This window comes from Lytechinus variegatus, chromosome 2 (genome assembly GCF_018143015.1).
Source record: "Lytechinus variegatus isolate NC3 chromosome 2, Lvar_3.0, whole genome shotgun sequence".
NCBI classification, from domain to species: domain Eukaryota; kingdom Metazoa; phylum Echinodermata; class Echinoidea; order Temnopleuroida; family Toxopneustidae; genus Lytechinus; species Lytechinus variegatus.
Window position 1 is genome coordinate 39,128,699 of NC_054741.1, and position 18,868 is coordinate 39,147,566.

The window sequence follows — 18,868 nt, forward strand, 5'->3', positions numbered from 1 at the left end:
ATTGAGCAATACTTGTGCAGTCATACTATATAAACTTCCCAGTTCTTTTGATAGACAGTATTCTATATCATATCCGTCCCTTTGGATATCCTGGCAACCAGGAAAAGACTCCTTTAAATTTCACTGACCTGGGAAGCGCTTTGTGAAAGGAGTTGTCAGACGTTTTTTCCGACAAGTCCCATTTCATCCGACAGTTACCATTTTACCACTGCTTCTTAGCCAATCAACATCAAGGAAAGTTGTCAGATCTGACAACTTGTCGGACGAAAATGTTGATGAAACGCTCCCCAGGGGACTGTTTCATGTCGGATAAAACGTCTGAAAAGTCCTGTTTTATCCAACAGTTGCCATAATAACAGTGCTTTTCAGCGAATTGAAATCAAGGAAAGATGTCAGGGGCCCGTTGCAGAAAGAGTTGCAATCGATCGCAACTCTAAAAATCAAGCGCAACTTGATTATCGACCAATCAACAGCGCGTATTTGGGACTTGCGTTTGATTTTTTGACTTGCGTTTAAACGCAACTCTTTCTGCAACAGGCCCCAGATCTGACAACTTGCCAGATAGAAATGTTGATGAAAAGCTCCCCAGGTCCGGTATTCCAATCAGTCAGAGCACAGACTACAGTAATTCTATTATTTGGCTAGGCAAATACTATTACTTTCAGATCACTTCTACATGTAAGTATTTTATTCCTTCAAGCCAAATTTAAGCAATATATACTTAATCATAAACCTTGTGACATCATTATTAAAATCCGAGGCAAATAATGCAGAATTTACGTATTTATCTGTGCACAGCATGTATGATTAAACAAATTATAAAGTAAACTGCAGATAAGCCAGATTTAAGTATGGTTGAGGGCTGGCTTTGATTTAAGTGAAACACCTACCGCCCCCCCTAGAAAATTGAATAACACTACTTGTTGAGTATTTTACTTTTTACTGAGTAAAATACTTCTCATTGTTGAAATGATTACCATCCCAGGTACTACGAAGCATAATTCAATTCTTTCAATTTATTCAATTCTTTAATTGCCCATAATAATAATAAAAACAATGAATAAACATGTGTGCATTTTTTATGTTAGTACGTGTATCACGGCAGGGGCTGCGGAACGGTTTTCAAAGGGGGGCTGACAATGCAAAAAATTACAGTTATATGGTAATATTTACGTTTTTGCACATGGGTTTTGGAAAATGTGGGGGCTGAAGCCCCCCCCCCCCCCGCGGCCCCTGTGACATGTATCTTTAATAGATAGACATTATATACTGTACAAGCTGTTATTTTCGCGTACAGAATTTTTTCGCGAATCGCGGGGTCCCGACATTTTCATTGGAAGATGTACATGTACATAATATTTCCACAGCATTTCTAAGACGCAAAACTAGTGCAAATTACATGCAAATTTATACTCTTCTAAGTCTATGCTGATGTGTCTTTTGTACATAAATATGTCCCTGTAAAAACAGTTACAAACTGTGTAAAAAGGTGGCTTGCATTTCACTCTTTTTACCTTTAGATCTGAAAATTCATCATGCCACAATTTGATCTGTAATCTACAGGGTTAAGCAATCTTTGGAATTTGTGATTTGTTCGATTCATTTTTCAAAAAGTTGGTAAAAGTGCAAAAATGTGGAATTTTGTGAACAGAATCTTCACCTTAAAAGCTCTGGTCATGTGACTTATGAATATTAATGAGTATGCAAATAGCTGCCAATACGTGTGTATAGAGTCAATCAGATGAAAATAAAATCAAATTATTTCATGAAAAATACATTTTGATATTACAGAGAGTGTATAAATATTGATAAAATAATATTAGAAAATAGTTTAGGCTCTGATTTTGTTTGAGAAATTAAAAAAAGTGAAATTCTAGCTAACTTTTTGAATCACTAACTACTTTCTAAGCCTTATTTTTTTGTACATATACAAGTGCATAACTCACTGGGCGTTGTGGCGTGCGCCTGTAATCCAAGCTGTGGGGAAGTTACAAATTGATGCAGAGGTTCGAGGTTCGAGCCCTGGTCACGTCTTTCGGATGGTGACGTTAAAGGTCGGTCCCAGACGTAAATAATCATTTCTGACTGATACACGTCTGACAAAACTCAAATACACACACACACATTTTCTCACTAAACAGGATGTTTTCTACAGTAAAGCTTTGCTGTTGGGGACATTGGCACTGACTAAGAAATGTGTCAATATTTTCGCGTGTTGTTAAATTCGCGGCCGATCGGCAATTCGTGAAATCCGCGAAAATAACCGCTTCTACAGTAGCTTCTCGTGAATGATAGCGCCATCACCAATTGTTCCAATCGCTACATCTGAATGCTGGCTATTATCACAAACTACAATCAAACACAACTTCTGACCATATTTGTAAGCATGGTAATGTTTGGATGGACATACAATTGCTAATTCACAGAGTGCTATTACTTGAATTGTGATCAATGATCAGGACCCCACTTAAAAAATGTTGCTAAGATAGAAAGTCTTGCTGGATAATCACCTTTCATTGGAAAAAAAAACAGTAATCCACTGTTGTCATGGTATTTGACATTCTAGCAAGGATTGGTTCATGTTTTTTTTTTCCTTGTGGTATAGTCTGGTAGACATAGGGTAATTACCCTACCCAGGAAAAATAGGGGCAGAGAGCCCCCTCCCCCACCAGTTTTTTTCAGGAGCTAAACAAAGCTTCAGCTTAGCAAAGTGCATATAATATTCCAAGGTTTTTGTTTAAATCTCAACACAATTTCAGTTTGAGCTTTAAACTCGCATTATTTATTTAGTGAAAAAGGAATCCTCTTTAATTTTTTGATATAGGCCTAATATTCAATAGAAAAAAATATTCTGTATTCACATCAATATATAACAAAACAAGTAGACTGCCTCTGACAGTCTCGCCTGCATTACGCGATTCGATGTAGTAGCAGTGCTGACTTTGAAAACAGCTTGTTCAATACCAGTCCATAACTCCGGTAGAGGTCTAAATAAAGCAAGTATTCACTCTGCAAATTCCAACACAAACGTTGCTTTAATCGGCATCCATTTTACTACACGATTTTCTTGTGCACCTTAATTCGGGTATCCTGGCACTAGTCTTAATTCAGACTTCTTGGTATACACAACACAGCTATTGAATAATTATTCACAAAAGAAAACATGAATATGATATTACTCTATGTCAACTGACCCAAAATGACTTTTGACCATGATTATGTGACCTAAGATGTGTGCAAAACAATCATCCATACTTGATAACTCTTATTAGTCAGGCAGCATATGTCATCTACTTCGAAAAATTGGCTAAGTCTGATTTTTCACTTTTATGTGATTGGTGACATCATAAGGAACAACTTCCAACTTGGTGACAAATTTCTAATGGTCATCTTGACCATGTGAGGGGTCAAAATTGGGTCAATAGGGGTCAATTTTTGGAATTGCCCCGATTGTGTTGAGTCATATATCAAATTGTTTGTCTGGCTATACTGAACAATAAAGTGTACACAACCATATACTCTTGACCTCCCATTAAAAAGTTATGCCCGGAAATGTCAAGAGGTCAACGAACTTTCGTTACATTGTATATTATATGGCAAATTACACTGAAGGTGATAAAAAGCTAATATTTTCGTTTTTTCTGTTTTGCATGTGTGTACTTTTTTATTTCTTATTTTAATAAGTTCATCTTCAGAAGTCGTTATCCAGAAGATATTTTGATTTGATTTGATTTATTTCTGCATTCAAGATAATATATGCAACATAACAATAAGGTGGTACAATTCAGTTTCACAACGTAATAAAGCAATAGTCATAATAAAGCAATGAAAAATAAATATCGACTAGAAGCAATATTCAATCGAAAAAAAAAATAACAGTTTAAATGAATGCAGGAGACCGCCATCGTGAGCGGTTAAGGGTCAAGACAAGGTCAGGGAAAGGTCAAACGGTCAACAAACTTTCATTGGTAGCCAAAATACACTATAAAAGCGGTTTGAATTTAGAAGTAGGTTCTTCATTTTGAAAAGTCTCTAAACATTATCCATTAGATAAAAAGGGGGTAAAATGTGCTCATTTAGGAACAAAATAGATAAACATTGATAGACGTCGAATAGTTTGAGTGTGGTATCATGGTTTATTGCAGGAATACCTTGAAACGACTTGACAAAACCTATAAAAATCGTATCATCTTCATGACGTTATAAGTGCAACCAGCTCTTTTCGAGTTGCTTGATTTAGGAACTCAATTCAACTTCTTTTCATTTCGAATTTACCGGTCTTTGATATGTAAAGAAACATTTCATCCATTTGCTTTGTACAGAATATTTTAATCGACAGAAAATATTGTAATGTACTGGGGTATATGTGTAATACTATGCTAATTAACGCATCGATTGATCAGTGCTCCCAACTCCAAAGAAAGATGCCTAACATCTTATTTGACTTAACTAACGAATAAGATAATGAGGTTAGGATGGAGGATGATACGATAAGTTCGGCTCCAATTGTTCCTTGATTAATTGGAACGAGTGACGGTTATATTATTTCTAACAAAGAGGCAACATTTTTCAGGCATGCTCATTGTAGTCGTTAGTGTCCATTTTGCTAATGTGATATTCTGACCATTTCTGGAGCCAAAAAAGACTGCACAATATTTCTGATTGTGCTGTCATTAACACGGCTTTTAGGCCTACTATTTTATCAAGCGTTTATCAAGTTTTTTTTCCAGAGCATACAACGTGAATCTAAACTTAATACCTGTTCTCATAATAGAGATATGCAAAGATGCTGATTGTTTTTTGTCTTTTTTTCTCCTACTTTGTGAACTACCTGGATGTTGCCAGAAAGAATAATTAGGCCCGTTTCGGGTACACGTGTACACGCACGGTCAAGTCAGTGCACGTGTACTAAATTCCATCACCGTGTACACGGTAGCATCTGCATAAAGCTTGCGTGGGACTGTAAAGTCAGTGAACAAGCTCACAGCCTCACATTAATTCTTAGTTCTCAGACACTGCACATGTTTTAATCACTAATATGTCAATATATTTCAATTAATCTAGAGTGAGTTTACTTCCAAAATCGCCGATTTAATCCACATTTATTCTGGAGACTCAAGTTTTTGTACCACACGAAATGGGTATGCTCCGGTCAGTGCAGGGTCCTAGTTAGCGCCGACGTTCGTTGGATGCGCATTTTGCATACTGTATCGTACATGCATCCACAGATCGCTGCAGAATTGAGTGTAACTGAAGTTATCGATTGATTTTCATTATTTTATTGCCAATTTGAGGAGCGTGTGTTTGTAGGCTTGTAGCACATGTTTATGAGCGTATAACACGTAACTGGAGCAATGATCGCTGTCGCAATTGGCGATTCTCAAATTGGCTCCATAAGTGATTGAAGAACGCTTTCGAGAGTCTCCAGTTAAATGTTATACGCTCATACACATGTGCTACAAGCCTACAAATACACGCTCCTCAAATTGGCAATAAAATAATGAAAATCAATCGATAACTTCAGTTACACTTAATTCTGCAGCGATCTGTGCATGCATGTACGGTACAGTATGCAAAATGCGCATCCAATGAACGTCGGCGCTAACTAGGGCCCTGCACTGATTTACTTTTGCATTCTTTATTAATTTAATGCCCTGCTAAGCTGAGTAAACTTTTTAATTGCACCAATTATTGTGGATTGATACTTCTAACTTCTCAGGCAAAGCTTTAAAACCGTGACTTAGGCTACATGTAGGAAACACTGAAAAAATACCGTAACTCACTCTCACTCAGTGTTTACAACGTGTACACGACCGAAAAACACGCCGTGTACACGTGCATCAAAAATGGACTTTCAAACCGGGCCTACACATCAAATTTCATTGAAGTAAACCACGCCCATGCCGCAGCGGGCGGAGGTGGCAGCAACCCCCAGAAATTGTGACTTGCATATTTTTTTACTGAAAGATACATAATAATTGACCAAAAGTATGCACGAAATCTATAAATTTCTCTTTACAATATGCAAAAGCGGCCCCGATGATTAGCTCAGAACAGCACAACACCAGAATTGTGTAGTCCTTCTTGGCTCCAGAGATCGAGTAATGGTCAGAATATATCACATCAGCATAATTGACATACACTTCTACAATACGCATGCCTGCATGATGTTGCCTCTTTGTCAGAAATAATATAACCGTCACACATTTTGAATTAATTAAAGAGCAATTGGAGCCCAACTTATAATATCATCCTACATCCAAACCACATAATATTATTCTTAAGTTAATCCAAATGAAATGTTAGAGCTGGGGCACTGGTCAATCGATGTTTATTCTGTTAACATAGGATTACCTTATACCCTACTACAATACAATAATTTCTGTTGATTGAAATATTCTGACAAAGCAATGAAGGAAATGTTTCTTTACATATCAAAGACTAAATGGAAAATGAATTGAACTTAAATTGATTTCCTTAAAAAAGAAACTCGGAAAGAGCTGGTTGCACTTATTACATCATGAAGATGATAAGATTTAAGGGCATAAGGGTTTGTCAAGTTGTTACAAGGTATTCCTGCAATACCATGATACCACACTAAACGCATTCGACGTCTATCTCTGTTAATCTACTTTGTTCCTAAATAAACATCTTAATTTATTTAATGTTATAGATACAGACTTTTCAAAATAAAGAACCCATAAAAAATGAGACTTCTACGATTCTAGTCGCTTTTAGTGTATTTTAGCTACATGTTGACCTTTTGACCTTTCCCTGACCTTGTCTTGACCCTAATATCTTCTGGATAAGGACCTCTGAAGGTGAACTTATTAAAATCGAAAATAAAAAGAAGTACAAACATGAAAAAGAAAAGATAGAACCCCCGGAAAATAGCTTTCTTAACACCTTAAGTGTAATTTTTCATATATATAATGTAACGAAAGTTCGTTGACCTTTTGCTATTTCCGGTCATAACTCTTTTACGGGAGGTCAAGAGTATATGTTTATGTACACTTTTTTGTTCAGTATAACCAGACAAACAATTCGATGTATAACTCGACACAATCGGGGCAATTCCAAAATTTGACCCCTATTGACCCCATTTTGACCCCTTACATGGTCAAGATGACCAATTTGTCACTAAGTTGAAAGTTGATCCTTGTGATGTCATCAATCACATAAAAGTGAAAAATCAGACTTAGCCAATTTGTCGAAGTAGCCGGTAAATCATGACATATGCTGCCTGACTATATGTCCAAGTACAAGTATGAACTAGATCCATATACTTTAAAAGTTATGATGCCAATTCAATAAATACCCCCAACAAGGCCAAAAATCATTGAGCTAAAATGACCTTTGATCTTGGTCATGTGACCTGAAACATGCACAGGATATTCAGGGATACATGGTTGCGCTCATGTCCAAGTTTCATGAACTACATGTAGATCCATTACCTATCAAAGTATTGATGACAATTCTACATATTCCCCAACATTACCAAAGTTTGTTGACCCTACATGACTTTTGACCTTGGTCATGTGACGTGAATCTTGCAAAGGATGTTAAGGGATACTTGATTGCTCTTATGTCCAAGTTTCATGAACAATATCCATAAAATTTGTAAGTTATGAATGATGACAATTCCATAAATACCCCATACATGACCAAAGTTCATTGACCCTAAATGACCTTTGACCTTGGTCATGTGACCTGAAACTAAGGCAGGAACTTCAGTAATACTTGATGACCCTTATGTTCAAGTTTCATGAACTGGGTCCATTTATTAAGACAATATTTCAAAAAATTAACCTTGGTTAAGATTTCTATATTGATTCCCTCAACATGGTCTAAGTTCATTGACCCTAAATGACCTTTCACCTTGGTCATGTGACCTGAAACTAAGGCAGGAACTTCAGTAATACTTGATTACCCTTATGTCCAAGTTTCATGAACTGGGTCCATTTACTTTTTAAGTTATGATGACATTTCAAAAACTTAACCTTGGTTAAGATTTCAATGTTGACGCCGCCGTTGGAAAAGCGTTGTCTATGGTCTTGTTCTGCTATGCAGGCGAGGCAAAAATTAGCTCACGCTTAGCGCTCGCATTAAACTATTTACTGTCATACGCAACTTTTCCTTATATTATAAAACATGCCAGTGAGTTATTATGTCTGATGTGTTTAATGAAATATCGCCCTCTGCGAGGGATGATGTCATCATATCTCCCCTTAGGCTGGGTTCACATAGAAGTATACTATTCAGGTATACAGTGCACATTTTCGAGGGCACGCGAATAGCTTGAATCGAACAATAGGATTTCCTAATACCGGGTCACATGAGAGGGCACTATACGAAAATGACGTATAGCTGCCTATAGTATAGTATAGTGGGAATCGTACTTGTTCGATTTTCGTGCAGCGTATACAGACATGGCAGGTGGTGTTCTGAATTTCCCTTCAATATTTACTGTGTGCGTTGGTTAAATGAGGTAAGTTCAAATGAAATGATTTCTTGGTACTAATTTTATTGGAATTTCTTAGCACATGCCGTCATATTTAAGTTATCCAGCACTTCAGAGTTTATCTCATGCACATGCTGTATGATTTATGTGTGCTCTGCATTTTTCGTTCTGTCTTTTTTGACCTTGAAATGACTGAAGATACAAGGTCAAAAAGGTCTGCAGCGAAGGCTACTTGAGCTATGTTGTTGTGTATCTCTGAGTCATGTTCAATTAATTACTTAATTATTCTTATAATAAGTCAATAATAATGTGGAAATAGATTTCATTCAAGAAAATATTGTTTATAAAATGATTTATTTATTATTTCACTTTTGCTATGATTTCACAGAGCTGGGATGGGGGAGTAGAATCAAGCTCCCCCCCCCCCTAAATATGAAGTCATCAAAGCAAAAATAGGAATGATTAATAAAATCAATTAGGCTGATACAGGTTTGAAATCTTAAAATATAAATTTGGAAACATAACTACAGTATTGAAGTAGGACATGCGTGCTACCTTTATGTGACCCGCCATGCCCGTATAGCGAATAGAGAATACCGTATACTTCTATGTGAACCCAGCCTTATGATGGCCGTGCACTGTAAGTATGGGGTTTGCCCTAAAGTTGTACTGTAACTGGTTTCCCATCTCCTTTTAATGTTGATGCTTACAACTACCCTTTGGCAATTAGGAATGTCAAAACATTTCAGCTTGCAATCTGCATTAGTTTGCATTATTTAATTAGTAAGATACATAAGCCTACCCTCTTCATGAGTCCCTGCAAACAGTCTTGAATATAACCCTTCTTTCATATCAAATTTGACAAAATTTGCATACATGCTCTTCCCTAATAAATTCAACATAACATTTTGTTAGTATATTTTGATAGGTGTTGCACACATGCACAATTCCAATACCCATCTACATACAAAAATAAAAATCATTAACCTTTTAGAAGAGTGTTCTCTCCAAGGAACTCTTCAGCTAATGCAACAAGTTGGGCAGCCAAGAGGCACTTCCTCAATAAATCAGCTTGGTCTGACTGTGATACCTTTTGGCGCCAATCAAACAGCATCTGCCTCGTTCCTGCACAAGTTACTTGATTACTCCGCAGGTTGGTGGCAATATAACGATTGATTTCAGGTTGTTTGAAACCGAGTTTACGTCCAAGTGTCTCAGCTTCTTCTTCTCCAATGTTATTTGCAAGCCTGGCAAGGCAGTCATCATCAAGTTGACAAGAGCTATCCATCATACCTGACCCTGAGGAATTATATACAATACAAATAATTCTACATAATACAATATTAATCAGACAAAGGGCTTATTTTATAAAGAGTTACAACTGTTGTAACTTCGCCATTAGGGTAATTACCATGGCAACTAAAATTACAAGAGGTAAAATCAAACAAGCACAAAATTGAAAAACTTGAAAACATTGAAAAATAAGAATATTATTTTCTAATTTTGCTTAATTTCACAAAACAGTTATATGCACATCCTAGTTTGTATGAAAATGAGGAGACTGATGAAGCTTCATACCCACTCACGATTTCTTTTGTATTTCAGTATCTGAAATATTCCAATTGTTTCCTCCTTGTCCTGTGAAACAAAGTTTTATTCCTCCCTGAAATTGTAGAATTATCAAAGTTTATAAATTTTCTGGTTCAGTCAAGTTAATCCTTATTGTAAAATTTTGTGAAAACTGAAATATTGCATGATTCAAACAAAGAAATAAAAAATAATCAAATTTTGCCCTAATGGGAATACCATAAGTCATATACAAAAGAGGGTGGGGTAACTTCTGACAGGTTCCTGTAAGAATAAGCTTTAATAGCGAGAATTTTGAGCAATGTCTCCTTTATCATTTGCAGGAAGTTTTAAAATGAAAAGAAAAGCTGCTTTTAAATTGTATTAATTGCCCTGTACTCACTAAGCGACTCAAAATTTTTGCTGGTGCCCCCTCAATGCCGTGACCCACTGTATGCAACTGTGTGAAGTTACTCTTCCTCTTAATGGGGGCTCAAAAATGGTGAATTTTTCTAATAGGCAAAATGGGTGAGAACTACTTTGGAAGCCCCCTTTCATACTTTACATCTGATTTTGATGAATTTTTCAGTGTTATGCTTGTTGGATTAATGGATTTTTCTCTTTTTATTCAAATCCAACTTTTTGTTGGGGTGGACTTTTCCTTTAAAGACAATATGAAATAGTAGCCTTAATAGCCCCACCTCAAGTCCTCAAATACTCATATCTGGACAGGTTTATTACCACAATGCATCATTCTGAGCAGCGTACTCTTGTGAGATAGGCCCATGTGATTTGTAATACACTAATTCACATATTCAATACATTCAATCATAACCCAATAATTAAAAACACATTTATTCTTTTATTTACACTGTATATAATATATTTTAATAGACAACAAAAATTTGAAAAATCCCATTCTAGTTTGTATCCCAATAAAATATAAATTATAATAAATCAGCATCAAGATAAAACATAAGTGTAAAACAAAAAAATAAAACAATGAATTTTCCATTAGAAAAGGTGATTCCCTTTTTCAGACCTAATTTTCAGTTCTCTACATACACAAAAAGACAAGAGTTCAATTCAGAAGCTGCCTCGCCCCGCTTGCAAGACCCCCGCTACAAAATATCTCAGTTCCCAAGCCGTGCAAAATTGCCCAGTGTGAGCATAGGGACAGTGATTTTCCGCGATCGCGGAAAACGGACGGAATTCACGGAATCGGCTGTTTGAAACGGAAAGTGGCTTTTCAAACGGAAAATCACGGAAAACATGTTTTTTTCTCAAAATGCACAAAAAAGCAACAGAAATTAATCCCAAATCCTCAACAAAATACGAATATCAACTGATAAAACATGATCACACTTTGCAACAACAATCATGACAATCAACACATCGTAACTACACTCGAGCCTCCATCACTCGATCGTATCCAAATTAGTTTACACTTACGTCCGCATAGAAGGCAGAATCCGGCCGTGTGTTGCTGCCCTCTACGTTCGGTCATAATATAATAATCACGGTGATTCATCAAATCCAAAATGGCGGATATTCGGAAGTCGTCGACTGCTCAAAACGATGTCCGAAAAGTCCCCAAATCAGCGATAAAATCCCATTTAACAATAAAATAATGCTTATAATATGAAAGGTGAGAATATATTCATGTTGATTATGTTTTCCTAAATATTTTATGAGCTCGAATCTCTTAGATTAATATGGATTTTAAAGCGATGTTAGTACATTGGTAGATGCAAATTTTGAGCAGCGCTAGCATTTTGACATCGCTACTCGTTGCGTATTGGTTTTCTATGTAAACGGAATTGTCAATTTTTCTTGTACACAAAGTCTATGGGGAAACGGAAATTCCGTTTTCAGACATGCTGAAACGGAATTAGCGATTTTCTGAAACGGAAAAGGCAATTTTTAGAAACGGAAAATCACTGTCCCTATGAGCACCTCACGCAACTGCACTCACTGCTTCACAACGCCCTCAGCTAGCAGCTCTGAGCACCGCTAGCGCCTACATATACATGCACAGCACTAGCGTGCACCGTAGAGTACCACGATTCCGTTCCGTATATAGTTCCAAAGATCCTGTATTTTACCCTTATGGTCAGTTCTTTAGACCCCCATTTCAGGGTTTCTTGAGGCACACCCCCATCAAATTATAATTTGAGTGCCCCCCCCCCTCGGAATAACAGCGCTGCTTATTGAGTCAATTATTTCAATGGCCCCAAAATATGGAATTGCAACCTTTAGAAATCAGATCTAGTCCCTCTCTTAATGTATTCAAACGAAAATCTCTGCTAGCTTTAGAGATTGGGTGTGTGAATGAGTATACTATTGACTTTTTTTAATACAAATGTCATGTAAGTCTCATTTTGCTATTATTTTTAGGGATCAGCAACATCTAAGTTCCCCCATTGGACCTCCCTGCTGATCCTCATTCTTGTATACATTATTTGACTCTATATTGTATTATATACTTGATGTCAATATTTTAATTGTTTTTTATTGTACAAAAATTGCATTGAATATTTTGCCCCACCCACAAGATCAATGGTTAATAAATGCTTGTGTGCATGAAGCTATTATTACATCACAATGAAATTGCATTGCTTATTCGTTGCCAGGTGTGGCTAGGGAGCAAGATTGCGTCGATTTATATGCGCTTGCACTATACGCTAGCACATCTTTATAGAGATTTCTTTTTAAAAATGAATATTCAGTCGCACTCACCATACTCGTGATTGAGATCGACAGGATTTACATAAAATGCTGAGAAAATTTTTTTTTGCTTTATCAATTTATCATATAATGATATATCAAGGCTCCACATTAACTTTTTTTGGTGGTGGCCCGTTCGGGCCACCAAAACCTTCAAATAATTTTTTTGGGTGGCCCATTAGAAAAGTTTGGTGGCCCGAAAAATATAAAGAAAAACATTAATTAAAAATGAATAAAACAAACTGAAATATTCTGCAGTCACTACCACATACCACTATTCTTTGTACATCTTGTATGTAAATCCTGCTTGCTGTTATTTTACTTTGCTTATTTTGTGTATAAATTGTTCTATCATTGTAAATATGAAATAATTGAAAGAGGTTATGTGGACTTTTAATCTCCATATAGACACACTCATATCAAATGGTAAAGTAAATAAATAGTGCATATATAGAAAACTCATATAGATTTACAAAACAATGATTTTTCTTTTCTTCCTTTTTGATCGTAAAACCTAAATTATGCAGGCCCCAAATCCAGTTCATTTACTCTTTTCCAGCATATTATAGCAGGAGAAAATCACAGAAAGATATGCTGCAGAATTAGAACAATGTGTAAAAGGGGGAAATGAGCAAAAATAATTTTCAGAATAGTGTATTGAAAAAAGAAAAGAAAAATTGTAAAAATGAATAATTGAAATAAAACAAAAGAAAAAATGAAGAAAGAAAAATCAAACAGGAAAAAAATTGAGAAAAAAACAAAAGAAAATGTAAGAGAAATGAACTGGTTCAGACAAAATTATAAAAAATGGGGAAAATTATTATTATTATTCAGTATAAACATGTTCTTTAATCAGGCATATTCAATGGGAAGGGGTATAAATGGTTTAATCACTGTAAAAAAAATTAAAGAAAAAAATAAGAAAACGGCAAAAGTTATCTGGAAAAAACAGTGAGAAAATTCCTTCCCTATATTTGACAAAATGATGGAAAAATAATTCACATTTCATATCAATGAAATGCCTTCCAAAAGTATTTATTTCCTTAAGAGTGGTTTAAGAAGTCATTTATAAACAAGAAAGAAAGAAGCTGTCTATCTATTTTTGGCTAGAAGAGACACAGCTTCGAAATAAATCAAATATCAACATACATACAAATGCACATGTGGGACTGTGATGTACTCACCAATATGTTTTATGTGTATTAATGCATTTGAAAATCGGTCTTTTTGAGTCAAAAGAGAGGTCATAATTCTACCTTTTAATGCTTACAGGTAATCAGGTTTCAGTAATATGGACTGTAGAAGGGCATTTCATTGGTGCAAAAAGTGACGGCGCACTCATTCAATGAACAAGGTTATAATATAACCTTGTTCTCAGTTATATGTCCATGTGTGGCCAAATAAGGGTGGCAATGTTTGGCTTAATTTCTCTTTTTCTTTAGGACAAATGTTTGATTTTTTTACATTGACAGTTTCCATTACACCTTTTCATCATACAACTTGGCTCTTAAGTAAATTTGATTCTTTATTTCATTTTTTTCTCAATTAAAAATAGAGATCAAAAAATGAAAATTTTCTTGCCATATTACTTTCCACCAATATAGGGCGCACACAAAAATATGCCCAAAATTCAAGTTTTTGAGCGCTCTGCGAATACAATAATTTTTCCCAAGTTACTAATGAAAAATAAATTGCAACTGTATGGAAATTAGTGTCACAAAAGTGATATTTTAATGATTTTTTAAAGTATGTGCTCAATACAGCATTGGCATGCCATAGTCCTACCTGTAGTTTCTCCACAGGCAGAATGGTAGCAGTGAACAAGTGCTCTGACATAGATTTTCAAAGTTCTGGGGAAGAATTCTTAGCACTAACATTTTGTATCACAGTATGCTAGCGCACAGCTAGCTGCAGTGGTTTCATGCATGCAAAGCTCAGCCAGACAGCTGGCACGGCTGGCTGAATAGTTACTGTATGCTAGCGGTAGGCCTACATACTGTCTTGACTATGCAATCTTTGTGTGAGTGTGTATTTGTGTGTAGATTAACAAAAAAAGCGCATGACGGATTGGCTTGCAAGTTGAACTGTAGAAAGTTGATGAATGCATGCAAAATCGGGAGAAAAATTGCGCTACTTTGAAAATTATTGGTTGCCCGATTCGGGCCACCAAAACTTAACATTTTTTCAATAATGGTTGCCTGAGATGAATTTTTGGTGGCCCCGGGCCAACGCTAATGTCGAGCCTGATATGCTTACAGCTTAGCTTTGTGGGGGTAGTGTTTGGACCTCATTGGTTCTAAGAGTGGTACTATCCACTCATTCAATGAACAAGGTTATAATATAACCTTGTTCTCAGTTATATCTCCATGTGTGGCAAAATAAGGGTGGCAATGTTTGGCTTATTTTCTCTTTTTCTTTGGGGCAAATGCTTGATTGTTTTACACTGACAGTTTCCATCACACCTATTATTCATCCAACTTGGCTCTTATTTAAATTTGATTCTTTAAAACATTTTTTTCTTAATTAAAAATAGAGATCAAAAAATGAAAATTTTCTTGCCATATTACTTTCCACCAATAGAGGGCGTACACAAAAATATGACCATAATTCAAGTTTTTGAGCGCTCTGGTGATTACAAAAATTATTCCCAAGTTACTAATGAAAAATAAATTGCAACTGTATGGAAATTAGTAATTTTGGTCACAAAAGTGATATTTTAATGATTTTTTAAAGTGTGTGCCCTGTACAACATTGGCATACATAGTCCTACCTGTAGATTCATTACAGGCACGGTGGTAGCTAGTGTTGTTATCTAGAAAAAAAATCCCGGTCCGAAACCGTCCCGGCAACTTCAAAATTTCCTTATCGGGATCCCGGCTCGTCCCGAATCCCGAAACATATCTCCACGCACAAATGCAATGCAAAAGTGTATACCTACATTTCCAGCCTTAAACCACTGCGCACTTGCGGTGCACCAGACAGTCAAAGCATAGAACTATTAACTGTTAGCTCCATGGTCAAAGTGTGCATGCCACCACCGCAAATTGTAAACATTCACTCAAAACGTGGGGAAAATAATGATGAGACAGTCAAATCGTGCCACCACCGCAAACTGTAAACATTAATGACCACTGACATGACCCGAATTATGTTTGAGTCAATCCAGCTGCTGATCTGACAGTCCAATAACACACGTGTCGGTGCCACTGATCTGTGGTCGGTGCGCACGTGGTTGACAGTTATAAGCAAATTGCGTAATGTCTTGTCAGTGCGCCTGTGGCCCTAGCTAGCCCAGAATATGGATTAACTTTCAGTTTCACTCTCTCTCCCTCTCTCGTAACTCTGAACAGTATGATATCACCAAGGAGATATCTCCTTGATATCACTACTACTGAGAAAAGTGAATACTATCTTATCAGAGAATCTTATTTGGAAATTTACACAAGATTAGTCCCGGCGGCCGGCACTTCGCATCAAAACAACAAACTCATTTTTTCTTTAATCATGAATTACTTTCGATCGAGAAAACATTATTTGAATAGATACTCAGACTATTCACAGTAAAAAAAAAATATTTTGAACAACTATTTAAATATTAAGAAACATTGTTTAAGCCAGTCAATATACAACTAATTTTTAAACTATCAAACCAATAGATTTTTTTTTAAAACTTTAAACAGTTTGTTTTTAAATATTTTTTGCAATTTCCAACGATATCATTTAAAACTGTTAATATCATTGATAATTTGTTTGATGCATTTAACAACATATTTTTACAACATATAGGGTATGATATGACTTTCAAAACAATGTTGTTTCAAAGTTTAAACAACGCCACTTTAAACATCGCCAATTCTAACAGCGTTTTGGTACAATTTTATAATTTAAGTCGAAATATATCTAGGAGAAATGATTTGACCATAGAGCTATTAACAGCTCCATGATTTGACCGACTGGTTTGCAATTGTAAACATCAAGTCAACAGATGACAGATATGGTCCCCAGTCGTGAACGACCAAGCACTTCCCGTAACCCCCCCCCCTTCTCTCTCTCTCTCTCTCCCGGCTCCAACCAGCTGAAACATGATGCGCATTCGTCTAGTTGTTATTTGCAAACCCTTTCGCAAAAAAATACCCCAACAAATACAATCATCCGGCAATCATCACAAAATTAATGGCGACCTTTTTTTAAATGACTAAATTTGCAAATACTCATAGATCATCATCGTCAATTGTTAGTAAATTATTTCATGATAAATTCACTAGTCCATACATATCGTAGCAGATTCAACTCGAAATATGGGGTAAATGAATGACTCAGTAAAAACGAACTGAGGCGAAAGAGGTCTGCACATGAGACTATACAGTAGACGATTGTTGTCTGCGTAGATCTCTCGGAGCCGTGTGCAAAGCTAGATTGCGTGCATGCTCATGCGATCGACGAGTACAGATAGCTATGTAATTGCGTAATATTTCGAGGTGCATGTGCACACAGCCAGTTGAAACTAAATTGTTCTCTCGTATTTCGTAAGTACAATTACTAATTAGGGAAATATTACAACATGAATTTGGCCATTATTGATTTTATTTTCCTGCCGGGATACGGTCTAAGTTGATTGATCCCGGAACCGTCTCGGAGCCTCAGACCGCCGGGAAGTCATCCCGATCCCGGACCGACTGACAACACTAGTGGTAGCAGTGAACAAGTGGTATAGTCACATATTGTATTACCGGACACTACCATATTTCCGGACGCGCATATTACTGTGTACGAAATCAATTTTGTACCGTAAGACTTCCGCAGTTCGATTTCACAGATCAATTCAAAGAACAAGTTTGCAAAAACAAGGCGAAAAAATCCAACTTTTACCTTATTTTTCTCTAAAATGACAGAAAATGCTTAAAATATCATATAACATAGTTTTGCATTAACAATTGATCCCATTTGATCTATTTTCTGATGGCAATACGGACCTAATTTCGGGCCTGATTCGCCGAATTTCAATCTCGTCCGCTCCATCGATCAGATCGTCGACGGCTAGTTCTCAACGTATGTACCCCGGCCGTCCATGCGCGAGGTAGATAGAGCAATCAACGATCATCTGCGCATCGATAGAACTTGACTGAGGGTCACGATATGAATGAGCATTAATACTGGAAAGTGCCATATCGAACACGCAATCAAAAAAAATTTTTTTAAATGAAATTAGTTAGCAAACACCAATTTATTACAAAGATCTGCTCAAAATCGATATAAGAAAGCAAACAAAAACTTAGAATTTACTCATGAGATGATATATCATGAAAAAAATCACACCAACTCTTTCTTACATCATTATAATCAAGAATATTTTTACCCGTCCGTCGCGCGTCCGGAATTATGATGTAATTTGTCACGCACGAAAATAATTGTTTTTCGCGGAGGGGTATGCGGCAAGTGCGGTGCAAAGAAAACGGTTGGAAAATATGAAATCATTTCATCATATTCATAATTTTCAGAATATTTGGAAGAGCAAGGTATAATTTTCTTCATTGTATTTCCTCTACTTGTCATTTTTAAAGCACTGAAATAAAGGTGTCCGGCAATAGGATACACTGCCATGACTGCCATACTATCTAGATTCTAAATAATATTGAATGACCAATTTTCATGGGATGTGTAGCCTGTAGGTCTAGAATTGTCACGATTGTTCGCTGAACTACCTGAACTATTTCTACGCACCCCACTTCAGTTAAGGCCATCCAATATTCCCTAATTCCTTTTCCTGCTATTTTTACAACCAGGCTCAGCCTCAGCCTAAAATTCCCCTTCGCGACCGCAGGTGCAGGTGGTTCCCCACAGTCCCACTCAGACACATCACACACTGACACAGCCAGGCCCCAATTGCCATAATCATAAACACGATTCTGGCAATAAACGATAAATCTAAACAGAACTCGTACAATACCTTAGGCTTGTGTATGCTTGACTTCGTGTCAAAATCTTGGTCAAATTAATTGGTCTTGCTTTGGCTTCAAACTTCTGAAGAGTTAGGCGCCGTCGATCCAGGTCCAAGATCATACACTGACTGCGATAGTGCATGTAGTATGGCGGCGTGAAAGATGGGGGAATCCC

At 36.4% G+C, this 18,868-nt stretch overlaps 1 protein-coding gene across 4 annotated transcripts in view; it reads right to left on the reverse strand.

Moving 5' to 3' along the window:
* LOC121408069 (mitogen-activated protein kinase kinase kinase 7-like) overlaps positions 1-18,868 on the reverse strand; it is a 44,365-nt gene extending 25,497 nt beyond the window's left edge. Inside the window, exons 1-2 of one of the 4 annotated variants that reach the window (XM_041599396.1) lie at positions 18,702-18,868; positions 9,449-9,760 (exon numbers count right to left, since the gene is read on the reverse strand). In XM_041599396.1, coding sequence (XP_041455330.1) covers positions 9,449-9,752 — 304 coding nt within the window. In that variant the 5' untranslated portion in view covers positions 9,753-9,760; positions 18,702-18,868. Of the gene's footprint in view, positions 1-9,448; positions 9,761-10,047; positions 10,873-18,701 lie in introns of those variants that run through there. The other 3 variants (XM_041599393.1, XM_041599395.1, XM_041599397.1) reach the window with 3 other exon arrangements.